Genomic DNA, 17,205 nt, shown 5'->3' on the forward strand with positions numbered 1-17,205 from the left:
GAGGGTAAGTCTTCACTGGCAAGGTGGTATTGGATTTGGTTCTTGAAAGAACAGAATTCCAAGAAACGCATTTAGAACTGGACTTAAAGGGCCCTGAAACTTTTTACTGAGGAGCTTTGACTTTGTTCCATAGTAAGAGGACCACTGAAGGTATTAGAACAACGAACTTAAGCACTATAATTTGTTAAAGCAGCATCAAATGTAATAAACTCCATAAGCATACACACCTGCTTTTTCAATGTACCAGAGAAACAGTGCTACATGAAAAGAAAAAAATCAAATAGAAATATATAATTCTAAGAATTGAGCTTTTCCATTAGAGAGCAGAGCAGAAGAGTTGCCCAAGCTTGCGTTTCTAGGAATCTATCCTACATACTAACAGATATATGCATGTAAGAAATGACCTTGTAACAACACTGTCAATAGCAAAAAAAAAAAAAAATTTTATATAACCTAAATGTCATCAATAGTGAAGTAAATTCTATATGATTCATCCATATCATGGTTTACTATGCACCCTTAAAAGAATGAAGAAGCTTTTTGTGTATGGATAAGGAATCATTTCCAGGATAAACTAGTTAACTAAATAAATTAAATAAATCAAGATGCAGAACAGTTTATACTGTATGCCACCATATGAAAAGGGATGGGAAATATTTCCCTATTTTCTATATGCAAATATCTTTGTAAGGACAGTTAAGAAATAGGTAGTATCAGTTGCCTATGGGTAGGAGAAATGGGTAGCTAGAGTAATCAGGTTAATATATTATCTAGTTTTTAAAAATTATTTATTTATTTATTTATTTATTTATTTTTGGCTGCAGTGGGTCTTCATTGCTGTGCGCGGGCTTTCTCTAGTTGCGGTGAGCGGGGGCTACTCTTCATTGTGGTGTGCGGGCTTCTCATTTTGGTGGTTTCTCTTGTTGTAGAACACAGGTTCTAGGCTCGCGGGCTTCAGCAGTTGTGGCACGAGGGCTCAGTAGTTGTGGCTCACGGGCTTAGTTGTTCTGCGGCATGTGGGATCTTCCTGGACCAGGACTCGAACCCGTGTCCCCTGCACTGGCCAGGGAAGTCCCACTATATTATCTATTTTAAAAATAAAATTAGGGCTTCCCTGGTGGTGGGGGGTACTTCCCTGGTGGTCCAGTAGTTAAGAATCCACCTTCCAATGCTGGGGATGTGGGTTCAATCCCTGGTCGGGGAACTAAGATCCCACATGCCGTGGGGCAATTAAGTCCACGTGCCACAACTAGGGAGCCCAAGTGCCGCAACTACTGAGCCCATGTGCTCTGGAGCCACAACTAAGACCTGATGCAGCCAAATAAATAATAAAAAATTAAAAAAAGGTTGTGGGGGGACAAACTGAAATTTCTCCAAAGATATACAATTAAGCACATGAAAAGATGCTCAGCATCATTAACTCTAAATCAAAACTACAATGAGATACCAGTTCACACCCACTAGAATGGCTAAAAGCAAAGACACACAATAACAAGTATTAGTGAGGATCAAGAAAAACTAGAGCCTTCATACACTGCTCCTAGAAGTGAAAAGTGATACAGTGTTCTGGAAAACAGTCTAGCAGTTCTTTAGAAAGTCAGAGTAACCATATGACCCAGCAATTCCATTTTTTGGTATATATCCTCAAAATTTAAAATAAACATCCACCCAAAACTTGTAAATGAATGTTGACAGCCACAGTATTCACAACAGCCAAAAAGTGGAACCAAACCTAAATATCTAAATGCATGTTCCAACATGGATCAACCCTGAAAACTTACGCTAGTGAAAGAAGGCAGAAACAAAAGGCCTCATATGGTATGATTCCATTTATATGAAATGTCCAGAAAGGCAAATCCATGGAAGCACAAAGTAGGTTAGTGGTTACCAGGGGCTGGAGGGAGGGAGAAATGGAAAGCAACTGCTAATGGATTCAGGTGTTTCTTTCTGGGGGATGAAAACATTCTGGAGTTAGATGGTGACAGCTGAACAACCTTGTGAAAGCTCTCTTTTATATATTAAACTGAAATCACTTGAAATAAGGGGCAAAAGTTACTTTTCATGCAACATACCCACAAAAATTTCCAATTTTCTTTTCACTGCATACTCATTCCTTTAATGGTGCTTGTTTTCTCACTAGTTTACTTACATGCTGTATTTCCTGCTGGCTGGCTCGGTAGTTTTTCTTGGTTAAATTGTCCACCAGGTAGCTGATTTGAGACAAGGCCAGCGAGAGCGAGTCAAGATTCATTGCTGGTTGGGGCGGAAGCAGGCGGCCGAGCCCGGCGCAAAATCACCATTATTCCCCTTTAGTCACCTCAGAGGCAGGTTAATGCTTTCTTTGTAATTAGCCTATATCTGGTGTCTGTACAGTGTCTTCAGTTCTTTACCAGGGGTCTTACTCTGTTCTGAAACATGGCACCTGTTTAAAAAAAAAAAAAAAAGGTATTTTTAATTAGTTAACTTTTTATTAGGGTTAAAAAGGGTTAAATAACCATCTTTCCATCTTAATACCTGAAATACCACTAAGGATCTTTTAAAAAAATTAAGATCGGGCTTCCCTGGTGGCGCAGTGGTTAAGAATCCGCCTGCCAATGCAGGGGACACGGGTTCGAGCCCTGGTCTGGGAAGATCCCACATGCCGCGGAGCAACTGGGCCCGTGAGCCACAACTACTGAGCCTGTGCATCTGGAGCCTGTGCTCCCCAACAAGAGAGGCCGTGACACTGAGAGGCCCGCGCACCGCGATGAAGAGTGGCCCCCGCTCGCCGCAACTAGAGAAAGCCCTCGCACAGAAATGAAGACCCAACACAGCCAAAAATAAAAATAAATAAATAAAAATTTTTTTAAAAAGAAAAAAAATTAAGATGTCTCAACCACTATCGATAAAAGATGCCAAGTTTTAAAAATTAGGTAGGGCTAGTATAAAAAAAATATATCACACCCACCCCCCCCACAAAAAAGTTGTCGTTTTTAGCAAGACGTCCTATAATATTTGAGGCTTCTACTCTATCAATTTCAATGATAATTTATACTATTCCCTTTAGAAGCCACAGAAAAGTACTTAAGTAAAATTAAGGTCTGTGGAAAGAAACACTCATCTGACATTTTCGATCCCTCTTCTCACAATATCTACAACTTATTTATAAGATCCCATCTATTCACCTTACTACTTATGTACTGCTTCAGAATCATACAATAGTTTGGTCTTAAAGTTGTATCTTAGGATATATGTTTCAGGTATTTGAATGGCTAGCTTAAAAGTAAGTTAAGGGCCTCAGAACCCAAATTCCTTCCTGCACTAGGAAAATTTAGAAAGGGAAGCTTGAAGCAGCAATATAGCTAAAATGACAGGATGCTTATCATTTTAATTCCAACAACCTGCTGAGTCAGAGGAACTATTCTGTATCACAACACAAAAAAACAAACAAACAAAAAACACCACAAGTTTTTTTAAGAATTCACCAAGTACCACTGCTGAAACAAAAATCTTTGAATGCGAGGAGCTAAGCTTGTCCACAGCTTCATGATCTGAAATCTGCTCATACTTTCATTAACATAAGAACTTACTATGTAAGGTAAAGAAAATTCATGAAGATTAAAAGCTCCTTGGTAAGGGCATTTAAGCCTTTATCTTTAATAACTTATTAACAATGTAGAAAGACTACACTGTTCCTACATTTTTGTTCTGTTTTGTTCATACAGAGCAAAGATTCTACCTATGCTATCCTTTTCCACATCCTCCTTAAAAAAAAAAGTAAGAGAATCTTGGGAATGTGGCAAGGTATTTTTGTTTATTCTAAAGTAATAACATATGAGAAGTTAAAGATAAATTGTGCTTATATCTATCCATTATATGTAACTAAACTTGCTTGCTATAAATTCTTAGAGCAAGATGTTCCTTCATATTACGATGACAGCATATTTTCTGTATCAGACTAGCAAAAATCCAAGTTTGAGAACACACCATAAAACAGAGGACTTATCAGATTGTTAACAACATTAACTGGTACCATCTTTTCTGAAACTGAAAGTGGCAATGTTGTAAAAAGTGTTTCTTACACTACCCCTGAACCTAAATTCCACAATTAAGACTGTATCCCTCCATGTACATTGCCTCAAGAACTCAAAGGAAACAGAGGTTTTGACTGAAATACTGTGTATCATAGCAAAAAGAAAGTGCAGCAAAAAGTAATTGCTTAAATAAATTATGGTATATCCAAACAAGGCAGTTGTTAAAAAGAATGAAGCAAAACTGTGCAGGAAAGATACTCATTAAGACAAAAAAAAGGACACAGATGAGAATTCCCTGGTGGTCCAGTGGTTAGCACTTGGCATTCTCACTACTGTGGCCCCAGGTTCAATCCCTGGCCGGGAAACTAAAGATCCTGCAAGCTGCACGGTGCGGCCAAAAAACTAAACTAAAACTAAAACAATAAAATAAAATGTTTATTCTTAGTGCCAAATATAATTCAAAGTATTCTTAATTTTTACAAGTTGTGTTCAGCTAAAACTGTATTATTCAAAGTATATTATTCACATGAACAGTAGTTACTTTACACTATATTACACACATCTAATAATTATTATTCACAATTACATACAAAAAGGCAATAGATAAGAGCTTGCAAGACATAAAGTTTCTCTTTGCTCAGAATTTGTATCACAAATGCTAACACAGAGGGACAACAGAATCACTTTATCATAAAACAGATGTGATCACAGCCTATTTTAATTATTTTTTTACCTATGGTACAGCACAAATCCAGCAAAACAAGTGTTGAACAACCTTCCAAGAAAATGAATTCCTGATACTTTGGCACTTCAACTTTATCTTCTCTTCTGATATGAGTCCCATGACAAGGGTTCCAACTTCTCCATGTTAACATCTAAAGGCTGTGAAGGAGGGAATTCCCTGGCGGTCCAGTGGTTAGGACTCGGCGCTTTCGCTGCCAGGACCCAGGTTCAATCCCTGGTTGGGCAGCTAATATCCCACGAGCCTCGAGGCATGGCCAAAAAAAAAAAAAAAAAAGACTGCGAAGGATAAAAATACTAGTGTAACACAAATTTCAACAAGCCAATCTTCATTACATGAGCAAGTTAATGCATTAAACTAATGACCAATATTGAACCATCACCTTACGAGATCTATTAGTAGGATGACAACATAATTTATTAATCAAAGTAGGACGCTTCTGAAAATAAACAGGGTACCATTAACAATTTACACCAAGACAACAGGTATAAACTAGGACATGTGATCACCTTAACCATCCAGAAGCCTTAGACAAGCTGATCCCTCCCTCCAAGATACACTTTTGTTACTTTGTTTCTAAAATGCCATTTCACTGGTCTCTTGTTCTCAGTCTCCTTTACTGGCCCTTCCTCTTTTGACTTCACAGTACTGGAGTCCTTGGACTTCTCTATATTCACTTTCTTGATATACTTCAGTCTTATGGCTTTCAAAACCACCTACAGCAATAACTCCTATAAGTTCTTTCTCCAACCCAAATTTCTCAGGATGTCTAGAAATATATTATTTAATTTCCTAATGACATCTCAAATATTGTACGACATATTCAAGACTGAGCTCCTGGGACTTCCCTGGTGGTCCAGTGGTTAAGACTCCGCACTTCCAATGCAGGGGGCTCGGTTTCGATCCCTGGTCAGGGAACCAAGATCCCACATGCCGTGTGGCACAGCCAAAAAAAAAAAAAAAAAGAGCTCCTGATCTTCACACCCTGCCCCCCATAATGTTCCACCCCATACGTGTTAACCCCATCTCAGTTGATACCAACTCTGTCCTTAAAGTTACTCAGGCCAAATTCTTAGACTCCCCACTCCCCATAATCAATCTGTCAAAAAATTCTTTTGGCTCTACCTATAAAATATACACAGAATCCAGTCGTTTCTCACCATAGCTATGATAACAAAGCACCATCATTTCTCACTTTGATTACTATGTTAACTTCCTAACTAGTCTCCCTGCTTTCACCCTTGCTCCCTACAAGTCTATTCTCAACACAACAGCCAAAGAAAAAGACTTTTCAAATATAAAAAACTCAGGGCTTCCCTGGTGATGCAGTGGTTGAGAAACCACCTGTCAGTGCAGGGGACACAAGTTCGATCCCTGGTCCGGGAAGATCCTGCATACCGCGGAGCAACTAAGCCTCTGTGCCACAACTACTGAGCCTGCGCTCTAGAGCCCGCGAGCCACAACCACTGAGCCCACATGCCACAACTATTGAAGCCCGCAGGCCTAGAGCCCGTGCTCCGCAACAAGAGAAGCCACCAGAATGAGAAGCCCGCGAACCGCAACGAAGAGTGTGCCCCGCTCGCCACAACCAGAGAAAAACCCGAGCGCAGCAATGAAGACCCAATGCAGCCAGAAACAATAAATAAATAAAATAAAATAATAAAATAAATAAATTTATTTAAAAAAAAAAAAAACTCAAGATAGGTCATCCTGTGCTCAAAACCCTCCACTGACTCAGAATGGAAGCCTGAGCCCTTATAATGGCCTATGAACGAACACAGCTTGATGGAACCTAGCCACTGGTACTCTTCTGGCCTTCCTCTTCTTCACTCCCCGTTGCTCAATTCCCTTTAGCTACAATGGCCTCCTTGCTGCTTCTCCAGCACACTCTCACCTTAGATGCCTCTGCCTGGAATCCTCTTCTTCCAGATACCCAGATGGCTAACTACCTCACTTCTTCAACTCTACACAAATGTCACCTTCTCAGTGAGGATCACCCTGACCACAAAATTGCAACCCCCCCTTTTTTCCACATTACATCACCAAACATGGGTAACATATTTATATTTGCCCATCTCCTCATATGTAAATTCCATGAAGGCATTGATCATAATTGTCTATTGTTCACCAACTTATTACAAGCACTACATGGCCCATAGTAGGAGCTCACTACATATTTGAAGAGCTGTAAACTGAAGCTTAGGATTTTGCAACCTATATTTTGACTCTACCAAAAGGCATGGAAACCCACTGAAATTTTCCTAGTCAGACATAACAATCACACGAGAGGAAATAACAATCACATGAGAGGAAATAACGATGATTTTTAATTTAATTGCCTCAGTAGCATACACTATCAAGTTGTTAAGACCCTTCCAATTAACCTTTAGCATCATAATGTGTATATATAAATTGGGTCACAATGTTCTATAGGCCATGTTTATTGAAATATGTTAAGTGCAAAGCTATAACGCGACTATTCAACAGCTTTCCACTAAAATGTTAAATTCTTTCAAGATCACTAAATTTGAGATTCCAAGATATTCCTTAACTGTAAGGAATTTGTGGCCCAGGAGCATTCTATTTGTATATGCGGTGCCTAGTATTGGTCTCCATAATACACCAGGGACTCAGGGACTTTAAATAATTATTAATTTCCTATTAAGGCAAAGTCTTAAAGAACAGTTCAAAAACAGCTACCACTTCAATAGGCCTCCTTATCTTCATTATTAAAAATGTACACAGGCATATGTCTTCCAAAACCCCAAAGGACTTGTTATCACAGCGCTGGGATTTCAACAGTGGAAACAATAATAGCAATAATCTTGCAACAAAAACACTAAATCCTTCCAAGCAGTAATTCTACTACTGTTATTCCCCCCAGCATTTCTCAATTTAACACTATGAATGAAAGGGCACTGACATTTGACAGCAATATACTATAAGACAGCTGTTACCTGAACAGTGATAACAAAACATCTCCCAAAGATACGGTTGTATAAAAAGTAAAACAGCAATTCTGGAAGACTGTTTAAGTGTGTTCTCAATATTTTTCCTAATATTAAAAATTTTAGAAACAATCTATATATCCATCAGTGAAGGATTATCTACCTACATGCAATGGAATCCCACCCAACATATGAAACAGACATTTAAAACGTAGTTTTGCTGTAAACGTTCACTACACACTGGAAAATGAAAGAAAGTTTATAAAATGGTATGTAGAAGTCCAACTTATGTAAAATTACTTCACATTTTAACTGGAGAACACTACACAGTATTACAAATTGTTTCCTGAACATCCAATCTAAGGAATACCAAAGCAGTTGTGGTTTATAGTTAATCCTCTAAGTGTTAATGTAAAAGAATACCCATGACACTGACTGAAAAGCTGCAGTACTCTGAACAGCATGATCCCATCCCATAAACACATTCATGTTAACATGTGCAGAAAAAATAAGCTCTAGATTAACAGAGATTACAGAGAGGCTTTCACTTAAAATTCCATTTTTAAAGAAGTCCAAGAAATCTATACACTTCACACATGTAACATATGCACAATGTTATTCACTGCAGCAATATTTATCATAGCAAAGGAATGGCCATGAGGTGGTGACTGGTGAATAAACATCTCGGACTATGTACAAAGTAGTCTACTCTTTGTTTAAGCTTTAATTTCTATATATATGCTACTTTTTGTTTTGTATATATGCATACATATACATAGCTGCTTTTTTGCAAAAAATACACAGGAAAGATCAGACATAAACTAATAAAAAGTTACCTATACTGGAGTGGGTGAGAACTGGGTAGAAGACATAGAAATCAGAACAAAAATTCACAGATTATATCTTTTATATGGTTTTGACTTTTGAACCATATTTATGTTTGAAATTTAATTAAATAAGAAAAAAACTAATATCAAGCACAAAGAATGAACTGGAATATCAAGCTGATAACAAAGAACACAGTGAAAACGAATATTTCAAGAAACTACCAAACACAGTATGTGAACATCCTTGAGGTACAGTGGGATATATTTTTAAGGACAGAGAAAATTCAAAGAAATTTAACTCAATAAGCTTACTGTTAGCAATAACATTTTACTGCAATTTTAAGCTACTTTTATATATTACTGGATACAGCAAATACATTATTAGGAATCCAGATTCAGTGCAGATCAATGTAGTAAAGATGAAACTTTAAAAAACCTGAAATATTTAATTCGAAATAGAAGTATCAACAGGAACTCATTTTTAAAATTTCCTAATTGAGTCTAATAAAACATACTAGATTGTACAATGAAAACTACAAAACTTTGTTTAAAGAAATCAACAGAGGGCTTCCCTGGTAGCGCAGTGGTTGAGAGTCTGCCTGCTAATACAGGGGAAATGGGTTCGAGCCCTGGTCTGGGAGGATCCCACATGCCGTGGAGCAACTAAGCCCGTGCACCACAGCTACTGAGCCCGTGCACCTAGAGCCCATGCTCCGCAACAAGAGAAGCCACCGCAATGAGAAGCCCGCGCACCGCAACGAAGAGTAGCCCTTGCTTGCTGCAAATAGAGAAAGCCCACGTGCAGCAACAAAGACCCAACGCAGCCAAAGACATAAATAAATAAATAAATAAATAAAATCAAAATTAAAAAAAAAAAAAAGAAATCAACAGAAAGATGACAGGAAGAGGGGACTTTCCCTTGTGGTGCAGTGGTTAAGAATCCGCCTGCCAGTGCAAGGGTCACAGGTTCAAGCCATCATCCAGGAAGATCCCACATGCTGCGGAGCAACCAAGCCCGTGTGCCACAACTACTGATGATGCTCTATCACCTCAACATCAGCTTTAACAGCTAGCTAAAAAGTAAGCAACTGTCAAATCTTTTCAGTGGAGCTGCTGGAGAAGTTTACAAACCACATGCTAAAGGAGTATAGCCAGGCAGACCAAATTGTTACTGACTGGTCCAGAGTGATGATATGGTAAAGCTGAGTGGTTGGCTCCTGACAGGAGCAATTAATACCCTTAAATCTCTTGTCTTCTCTGTTTAAGTGGCATCCAAGACAGCTGCAATGCTGCTATGCACACAAACTCTCAAATTAAAGCTTCATCTTTACTTTCACATCATTTTTAATGTTGGGCTCAAAATACATTCACATTTTTCTAAAGGTATTACATTTTGTCAATAAAAAAGGATGAGCCTTTATCTTTAAGCATTTCAATTTTAAATTTTTGAATGGCTCGAAGAAATGTTTTAAATGTATCACATATTTATTTATGCAAATAAGGCTTCTCTCTGATGATGACTGTCAACAATTTGGAGACTGTTAAAATGTATGGAGCCTTTTCAAGCATAAAACCGACATAAACCTGAAAACAGAAACAAGCTCAAATTCACTAAACTTTGAAAATATTTTTAATTGAAAAATTTTACTATTATCATCCCTTATTTTATCAGGATTATGCAAAATGTCAAATGCTCCTTTTTCATTTCACTCCAGTGTACCATAAAAATCATCTGCTAGAGGTGGCCCTATTAATTCAAACACTTGAGCCTAACCATATACCATGCACATAACTTTAGATGCTATAGAAAACACAAAAGTAAACACTGATCTCAAGGGTCTTAACAGAATACAGAATTTACTGTAATGCTTGCAACTAAGGCAACTGTATATAAGAATTGGGAGAAGAGAGGTATTTAAAATGCTGATTCCTGGGAATTCCCTGGCTATCCAGTGTTTAGGACTCTGAGCTTTCACTGCCCCGGGCAGGGGTTCAATCCTTGGTCAGGGAACTAAGATCCTGCAAGCTGCGCAGCATGGCCAAAAAAAATAATTAAAAAATTAAAAATAAATAAAATGCTGATTCCTAAGCATCACCCTACACCAAAAGAGTCGAAATCTTTGGGGAAAGAGAACAGGACACTGCATTTTAAACTTTGGAGGTGATTCTTATGCATTTTAAAGTTAGAAAACCACTGACTTTACAAATAGCTCTGGGACTAGTTTAAGGAAAGTATAGCTTGAGGCAATCTCTTGCTACTAAGATAAGGAAAGCCCCTCCCACTGATTCCTTTTTTCTCCCCTTAATTTCTTTCAACTGGACCAAAGACAGGCCTGTAAAGACACTTTGGTTTCCCATAGCAACCTTCATAGTTATCACCTAACTTGCTCTAGGTTTAAGTACCAACAGGTACTTTAAGAAGCCAAATAGACCAGACCCAAGGCTATCAGTTTACTGAACCCCCAACTTCCAGTATTAAAAATACATAGAATTCTGAGGTCTACTAATACCAAAGTCTGACCTTGAAAATTCCCAAGTCTTAAAAGTAGCATCCTGACTAGAAGAAGCTGAGTTGAGCCTTCTTCTCTCATTCATTTTCTACAATTATGGAAATGTTCCACAACTGCACTGTTCAATGTGGCAGCTACTAACCACATGTGGCTACTTGAAATGTGGCTAGGGTGACTGAAAAACTGAATTTTTAATATTTTACTTAATTTTAACTAATCTTAGTATAAAATTAGGGGCTTCCCTGGCGGTCCAGTGGTTAAGACTCCACGCTTCCAATGCAGGGGGCTCAGGTTCGATCGCTGGTTAGGGAATTAAGATACCACATGCCTTGTGGCGCGGCCAAAAAAAAAAAGGCCACATGTGGGTAGTGTTACCATAATGGACAAAGTTGAAAAGTACTAATGGCCCATAAAAATCAGGGAAAAGTTATCTACTCTAGCATCCAGAAGCAACCATTACTAATTTTCCCAGATGTCTCACTTCTTCCTTTGGTTTTAAGAGAGCTCACTATTTTCTACAGAACTTCATGACCAACTAAGCACTAACTTAAAACAAAATACATATCCTGATATTTAATATTCCTCCAGGAGGCAGGGACTCTAGATTTACACTGCACAGTTCCAAGCCATTCATCCAAAATGTTGGCTCACTTATTAAAATTTCAGTTATAATTACTGTGGACATAATAGGATAACTTATGGGAGCATAATCACAACAAACACTTAAGTACTAGAATTGTTCTAAGCATTTTACATACAGTTGACCCTTAAACAACAGGGGCTTGAAATGAAAGGGTCCACTTATATGCGGATTTTTTTCAATATAGTACTATATCCAAAGTTGTTTGAATCTATGGATAAAAAGAGCCAACTGTAAAGTTACCTGTGAATTTTTGACTTCAAAGCTGTTGGTGCTCCAACTCTCATGCTGTTCAAGGGTCAACTATATTAGTTTATTTAAACCTGATAACTCGTTGAGGAAGATATTATCCCAACTTTAAAGAGAAAGTTTAACTTGCAGCTACTAAGTAGTAGAGTTGTGAAGACATGATAATAGAGAAATAGATGTATGATTTTAAAAACTTGTATTATAACTTCAAAATCAATATTTTAAAGAGTCTAATTGTTTTGGGGTTTTTTTGTGTTTTTTTGGCTGTGTTAAGTCTTCGTTGCTGCACGCGGGCCTTCTCTAGTTGCTTCGTTACGGTGCGCAGGCTTCTCATTGCAGTGGCTTCTCTTGTTGCGGAGCATGGGCTCTAGGCACGTGGGCTTAGTAGTTGTGGCACACCGGCTTAGCTGCCGACTTAGCTGCTCCGCGGCATGTGGGATCTTCCCGGACCAGAGATCAAACCCGTGTCCTCCTGCATTGGCAGGCAGATGCTTAACCACTGTGCCACCAGGGAAGTCCCTAACTGTTTTAATGCCATTTCCTGATATAAATATCTCTAACCTTACAGAAAGCAATGAATAGTAAGAGCTTTAGGCCCCTAAACCCCCATCTCTGCACTTTGTCTTTTAACTCATTTCTTTTTCATCCAGGAAATGACCAACTCTTTTTTTTTTTTTTAAGATTTACTTTATTATTTATTTTATTTTATTTATTTTTGGCTGCATAGGTCTTAGTTGCGGCACGCGGCATCTTCCGTTGAGGCATGCAAGATCTTTTGTTGCGGCGCGCGGGCTACTCTCTTGTTGTGGTGTGTGGGTTTTCTCTCTAGTTGTGCGGGCAGGATCCAAGGTGCATGGGCTCTGTAGTTGTGGCGTGCAGGTTCCATAGCATGTGGTCCCTGCAGTTTGCGGCACACAGGCTCCCTAGTTGAGGCGCGCGAGCTCAGTGGCCCCGCGACATGTGGGATCTTAGTTCCCTGACCAGGGATCCAACCCACGTCCCCTGCTTTGCAAGGTGGGTTCTTTACCACTGGACCAACAGGGAAGTCCCAGACCAACTGTTTAAAACATTATCAACTGAGAACTGCCTAGGTATCCATCAAAAGGGCACTGGTTGGGCTTCCCTGGCGGCGCAGTGGTTGAGAATCCGCCTGCCAATGCAGGGGACATGGGTTCGAGCCCTGGTCTGGGAAGATCCCACATGCCGCGGAGCAACTGGGCCCGTGAGCCACAGCTACTGAGCCTGCACGTCTGGAGCCTGTGCTCCGCAACGAGAGAGGCCGGGATACGGAGAGGCCCGCACACCGCAATGAAGAGTGGCCCCCACTCGCCGCAACTAGAGAAAGCCCTCGCACAGAAACGAAGACCCAACACAGCCAAAAATAAATAAATAAATAAATAAATTTAAAAAAAAAAAAAAAAAAAAAAAAAAAAAAAAGGGCACTGGTTAAGTAAATCATAAAATGGAATATCATTTAACACTAAAAAAAGGAGCTAGAAAGGTTGGAAATATCTATTAGGGTTTTTAAAAGCAAGTGACATGTGTATGTATGTCCTTATATGCAGAGTATCTAGAAGGATACAAACGGTAACCATAAATGCAAATTTAGATGCAAGAAGCTGAAAAGGGAATTGAACTTTTTTTCCCCACTGATAGAAAAGTAATTTTCAGGCTTCCCTGGTGGCGCAGTGGTTAAGAATCTGCCTGCCAATGCAGGGAACATGGGTTCGAGCCCTGGTCCGGGAAGATCCCACATGCCGCGGAGCAACTAAGCTCGTGTGCCACAACTACTGAGCCTGCGCTCTAGAGCCCGCAAGCCACAACTACTGAGCCCACTCACAACTACTGAAGCCCGTGCATCTAAAGCCCGTGCTCCACAACAAGAGAAGCCACCGCAATGAGAAGCCCGCACACCGCAACGAAGAGTAGCCCCCGCTAGCCGCAACTAGAGAAAGCCCGCGCCCAACGCAGCCAAAAAAAAAAAAAAAGAAAACTTAGGTCAATAAAGTTTTGGTTTTTTTTTTTTTTGCATATTCTAAGGTTCTCTATACAAAATCCCAATCTATAGAGGTCTGAACCTCAGTCACTGTGCAGAAGAGTTAATTTAACATAGAAGGCCTGAGGCTGCTATCCTTAGGAAGGCTTGCCAGGTTGGCTCTTGGCCGGTGTCAGAATTTGGACTTTGAGAGAACGAATTCCCACTCCCAGAACTAATAAGAGTGGCTCACTGTGCCTAAACTGTACCCAAAAATGTGGTTTATGTTGAACACCTGCTTTCCCTCTGGGAACCTGGAATTTTGCTATTTGGTAGGCAGAAGGTGCCTACATGACCAACCTAGGCACTGAATTTCTAATGAGCTTCCCTGCTGGGAGACATTTCATACACATATGCTGTCACAATTGCTGGAGGAATTAAATAGGTCCTGTGTGACTCCACTGGGAGAAGCACTAGGAGAGGCTCATGCTTGGGAGAATGAGCCTAGTCTTCTTTGGACTCCACCCCATATGCATTTTCCCTTTCCTGATTTTGCTTTGTATCCTTTTGCTGTAATAAATCATAGCCCTGAGTACAACCATATGCCGAGTCCTGTGAGTCCTTCTAGTGAATTACTGAACCTGAACCTGGGGATGGCAGTCCTAGGAGACCGCCCCCCAACACACTCATCCTGTTACTAGCCAAGAGGAAAAGCCTTCTGAAGGTAACTGGGACTCATTTTGTGGGTTTCTTCTCTAGTCTGTGCAGAATCCATTTCAGAATTTTGCATTTTATCATAAAGACAATCCTGGAAGCTATTTGAAATAGGGAAGTGGCAGAGTCTGATTAGATAATCATCAAATCTGTTTCCTCTTCCTGGATAAACAGCTAGACTATATTTCTCAGCCTCTTGCACAGGTGTGGCTAACAAACTAAGTTATACCCAATGAAATGTAGGCCAAATATGATACCAGCCACTGCTCCATAAAACCTCCTACTCACGACCCTCTGGCTCTTTCACCAGGCACCACGACCCTGTGGTTCTTTCACCAAGCACCAGCTATGTATAGAACTCCTAACATCTAGAGGAGGGTGGCACCAAAAGATGGAAGGAGCCTGGGTTCTTGAATTACTGCATAGAAGGTAACCTAAATGAACACTCTCAATGAAAGTTATCTGAGGAAAGTTATATGAGTATAAACGTCTACTTTGCTAAGCCACTGATACCTTGGGGTTGTTTGTTACAACTCTAGCCTGCTTTTGCCTACCAAAAGAGGACATGATTGGGTGAAAACTTTTAGAAGTTACTCTTGACAATGTGAAACATTGAGAAAGAAAAGAGTAGGTCACAGAGAAATTAAGACTATCAGCGGGAAAAAGAAGTGAATGCACTCAAGAGGGAACTGCAAGGATTCTAAAACTGTGAAGAATAAGGAAAGAAGTGAAGAAAGAGGAGGAATCAAACACTCACCTTTCCAGACTAAGCACGTGGGTTCCACTCACTCCTGACATGAAACAACTGAGGAAGACAAAGTGGGAAGGGCAAGAAAGATAATGAGGCATGTCTGGAGTAAAGCATACAGATGAAATCCACTGGGCAGTTAGACTTACAGTCTGAAGCATGGAAAGTATGGGCTGCTAATAACACATCTCAGTGTCATCAACATATAGATGACAGCATGGGAGAACTACAGAAATGAGAATGAGAGGGCCTATAGAGTAGCGGTTCCCCAACCTTTTTTGGCACCAGGGACCAGTTTTGTGGAAGACAATTTTTCTACTGGGGGGGTGGGGGGGATGGTTCGGGCAGTAATTTTGAGCAATGGTTCAGGTGGTAATGCAAGCTATGATGGGGAGAAGCAAATGAAGCTTCGCTCGCTTGCCTCCTGCTTTGTGGTGGGGAGGGGTTGGGGACCCCTGCTATAGAGAGTCCTAAGGAAGCTTAGCACTTAAGGGAAAGTAAAAAAAAAAAACAAAAAAGAGGAACTCAAAAACTAAAAACAGGGACTTCGCTGGTGTGCAGTGGTTAAGACTCGGAGCTCCCAATGCAGGGGGACCCGGTTCGACCCCTGGTCAGGGAACTAGATCCCACACGCATGCTGCAACTAAGGAGCCCATGCGCTTGCCTGCATGCCACAACTAAGGAGCCCAGGAGCTGCAACTAAGACCTGGCGCAACCAAATAAATAAATATTAAAAAAAAAAAACAACCCTAAATACAGAACTATCATATGATCCAGCAATTCCACTCACAGGTATATGTCAGAAAAAAATTAAAACCCTAGTTCGAAAAGATACATGCACCTCAAAGCACATAGCAGCATTATTTATAACAGCCAAGATATGGAAGCAACGTAAGTGTCCATCAACAGAGGAACAGATAAAGTAGATGTGTCCATTTATATACACACATATATAAAATGGACTATTACTCAGCCATAAAAAAAATGAGGGACTTCCCTGGTGGTCCAGTGGTTAAGACTCCGTGCTCCCACTGCTGGGGGCGTGGGTTCAATCCCTGGTCGGGGAGCTAAGATCCCACATGCCATGTGGCTCAGCCAAAAAAACAAACAACAAAAAAAGAAATTCTGCCATTTGCAACAACGTGGATGGACCTACAGGGTATTAAGCTTAGTGGAGTCAAAGACAAATACTGTATCCTATCTTATATGTGAAATCTTAAAAAAAACACAAATGAATATAACAAAACAGAAACAGATTCGCAGATAGAACAAACTAGTGGTTAAAGGGTGGAGACGGATGGGAGGAGGGGCAAGATAGGGGCAAGGGATTAAGAGGTACAAGCTACTATGTATAAAATAAATAAGCTCTAAGGATATATTGTACAGCACAGGGAATATAGCCAATATTTTATAGTAATTTTAAATAGAGTATAACCTATAAAAACATTGAATCACTACGTTGTACACCTGAAACTCATATAACATTGTAAATCAACTATACTTCAATAAGAAAAAAATAAAGGAAGTCAAAAAGGGAAATAAGGAGTGGACAGAGAGATGGAAGAAACAGTGATTAATATCAGAAACCAAGGAGAGTCCTCTTCTTAACGGTAATAAGTAAAACCTAGACACAGATAGCATCCCTAAGAGAGCTCCAAGGAAGAATCTTTGTCCACTGTGGTAGGCAGCCTCTAAAATAACCCCAATGATCCCTGCCTAATATTTACACCTTTAAGTAATCTGCTCCCCTAAAGTGTGGGCTGGACCTTAAACGTGGCTTCAAAATAAGAGAACAGAAAGTCATTTCCAAGATTAAGTTACAAGAAGACTAACTTCTGT

General features: G+C 39.8%; 1 protein-coding gene across 10 annotated transcripts in view; it reads right to left on the reverse strand.

Moving 5' to 3' along the window:
* The window catches only part of CNOT1 (CCR4-NOT transcription complex subunit 1), a 98,224-nt gene that overhangs the window by 73,298 nt on the left and 7,721 nt on the right, over positions 1-17,205 (reverse strand). For 8 of the 10 annotated variants that reach the window (XM_059905226.1, XM_059905223.1, XM_059905227.1 and 5 more), the window contains exon 2: positions 2,150-2,422. In XM_059905226.1, coding sequence (XP_059761209.1) covers positions 2,150-2,251 — 102 coding nt within the window. In that variant the 5' untranslated portion in view covers positions 2,252-2,422. Of the gene's footprint in view, positions 1-2,149; positions 2,423-15,375; positions 15,424-17,205 lie in introns of all 10 variants that reach the window. The other 2 variants (XM_059905221.1, XM_059905222.1) reach the window with 1 other exon arrangement.

Source organism: Balaenoptera ricei, chromosome 19 (assembly GCF_028023285.1).
Source record: "Balaenoptera ricei isolate mBalRic1 chromosome 19, mBalRic1.hap2, whole genome shotgun sequence".
NCBI classification, from domain to species: Eukaryota; Metazoa; Chordata; class Mammalia; order Artiodactyla; family Balaenopteridae; genus Balaenoptera; species Balaenoptera ricei.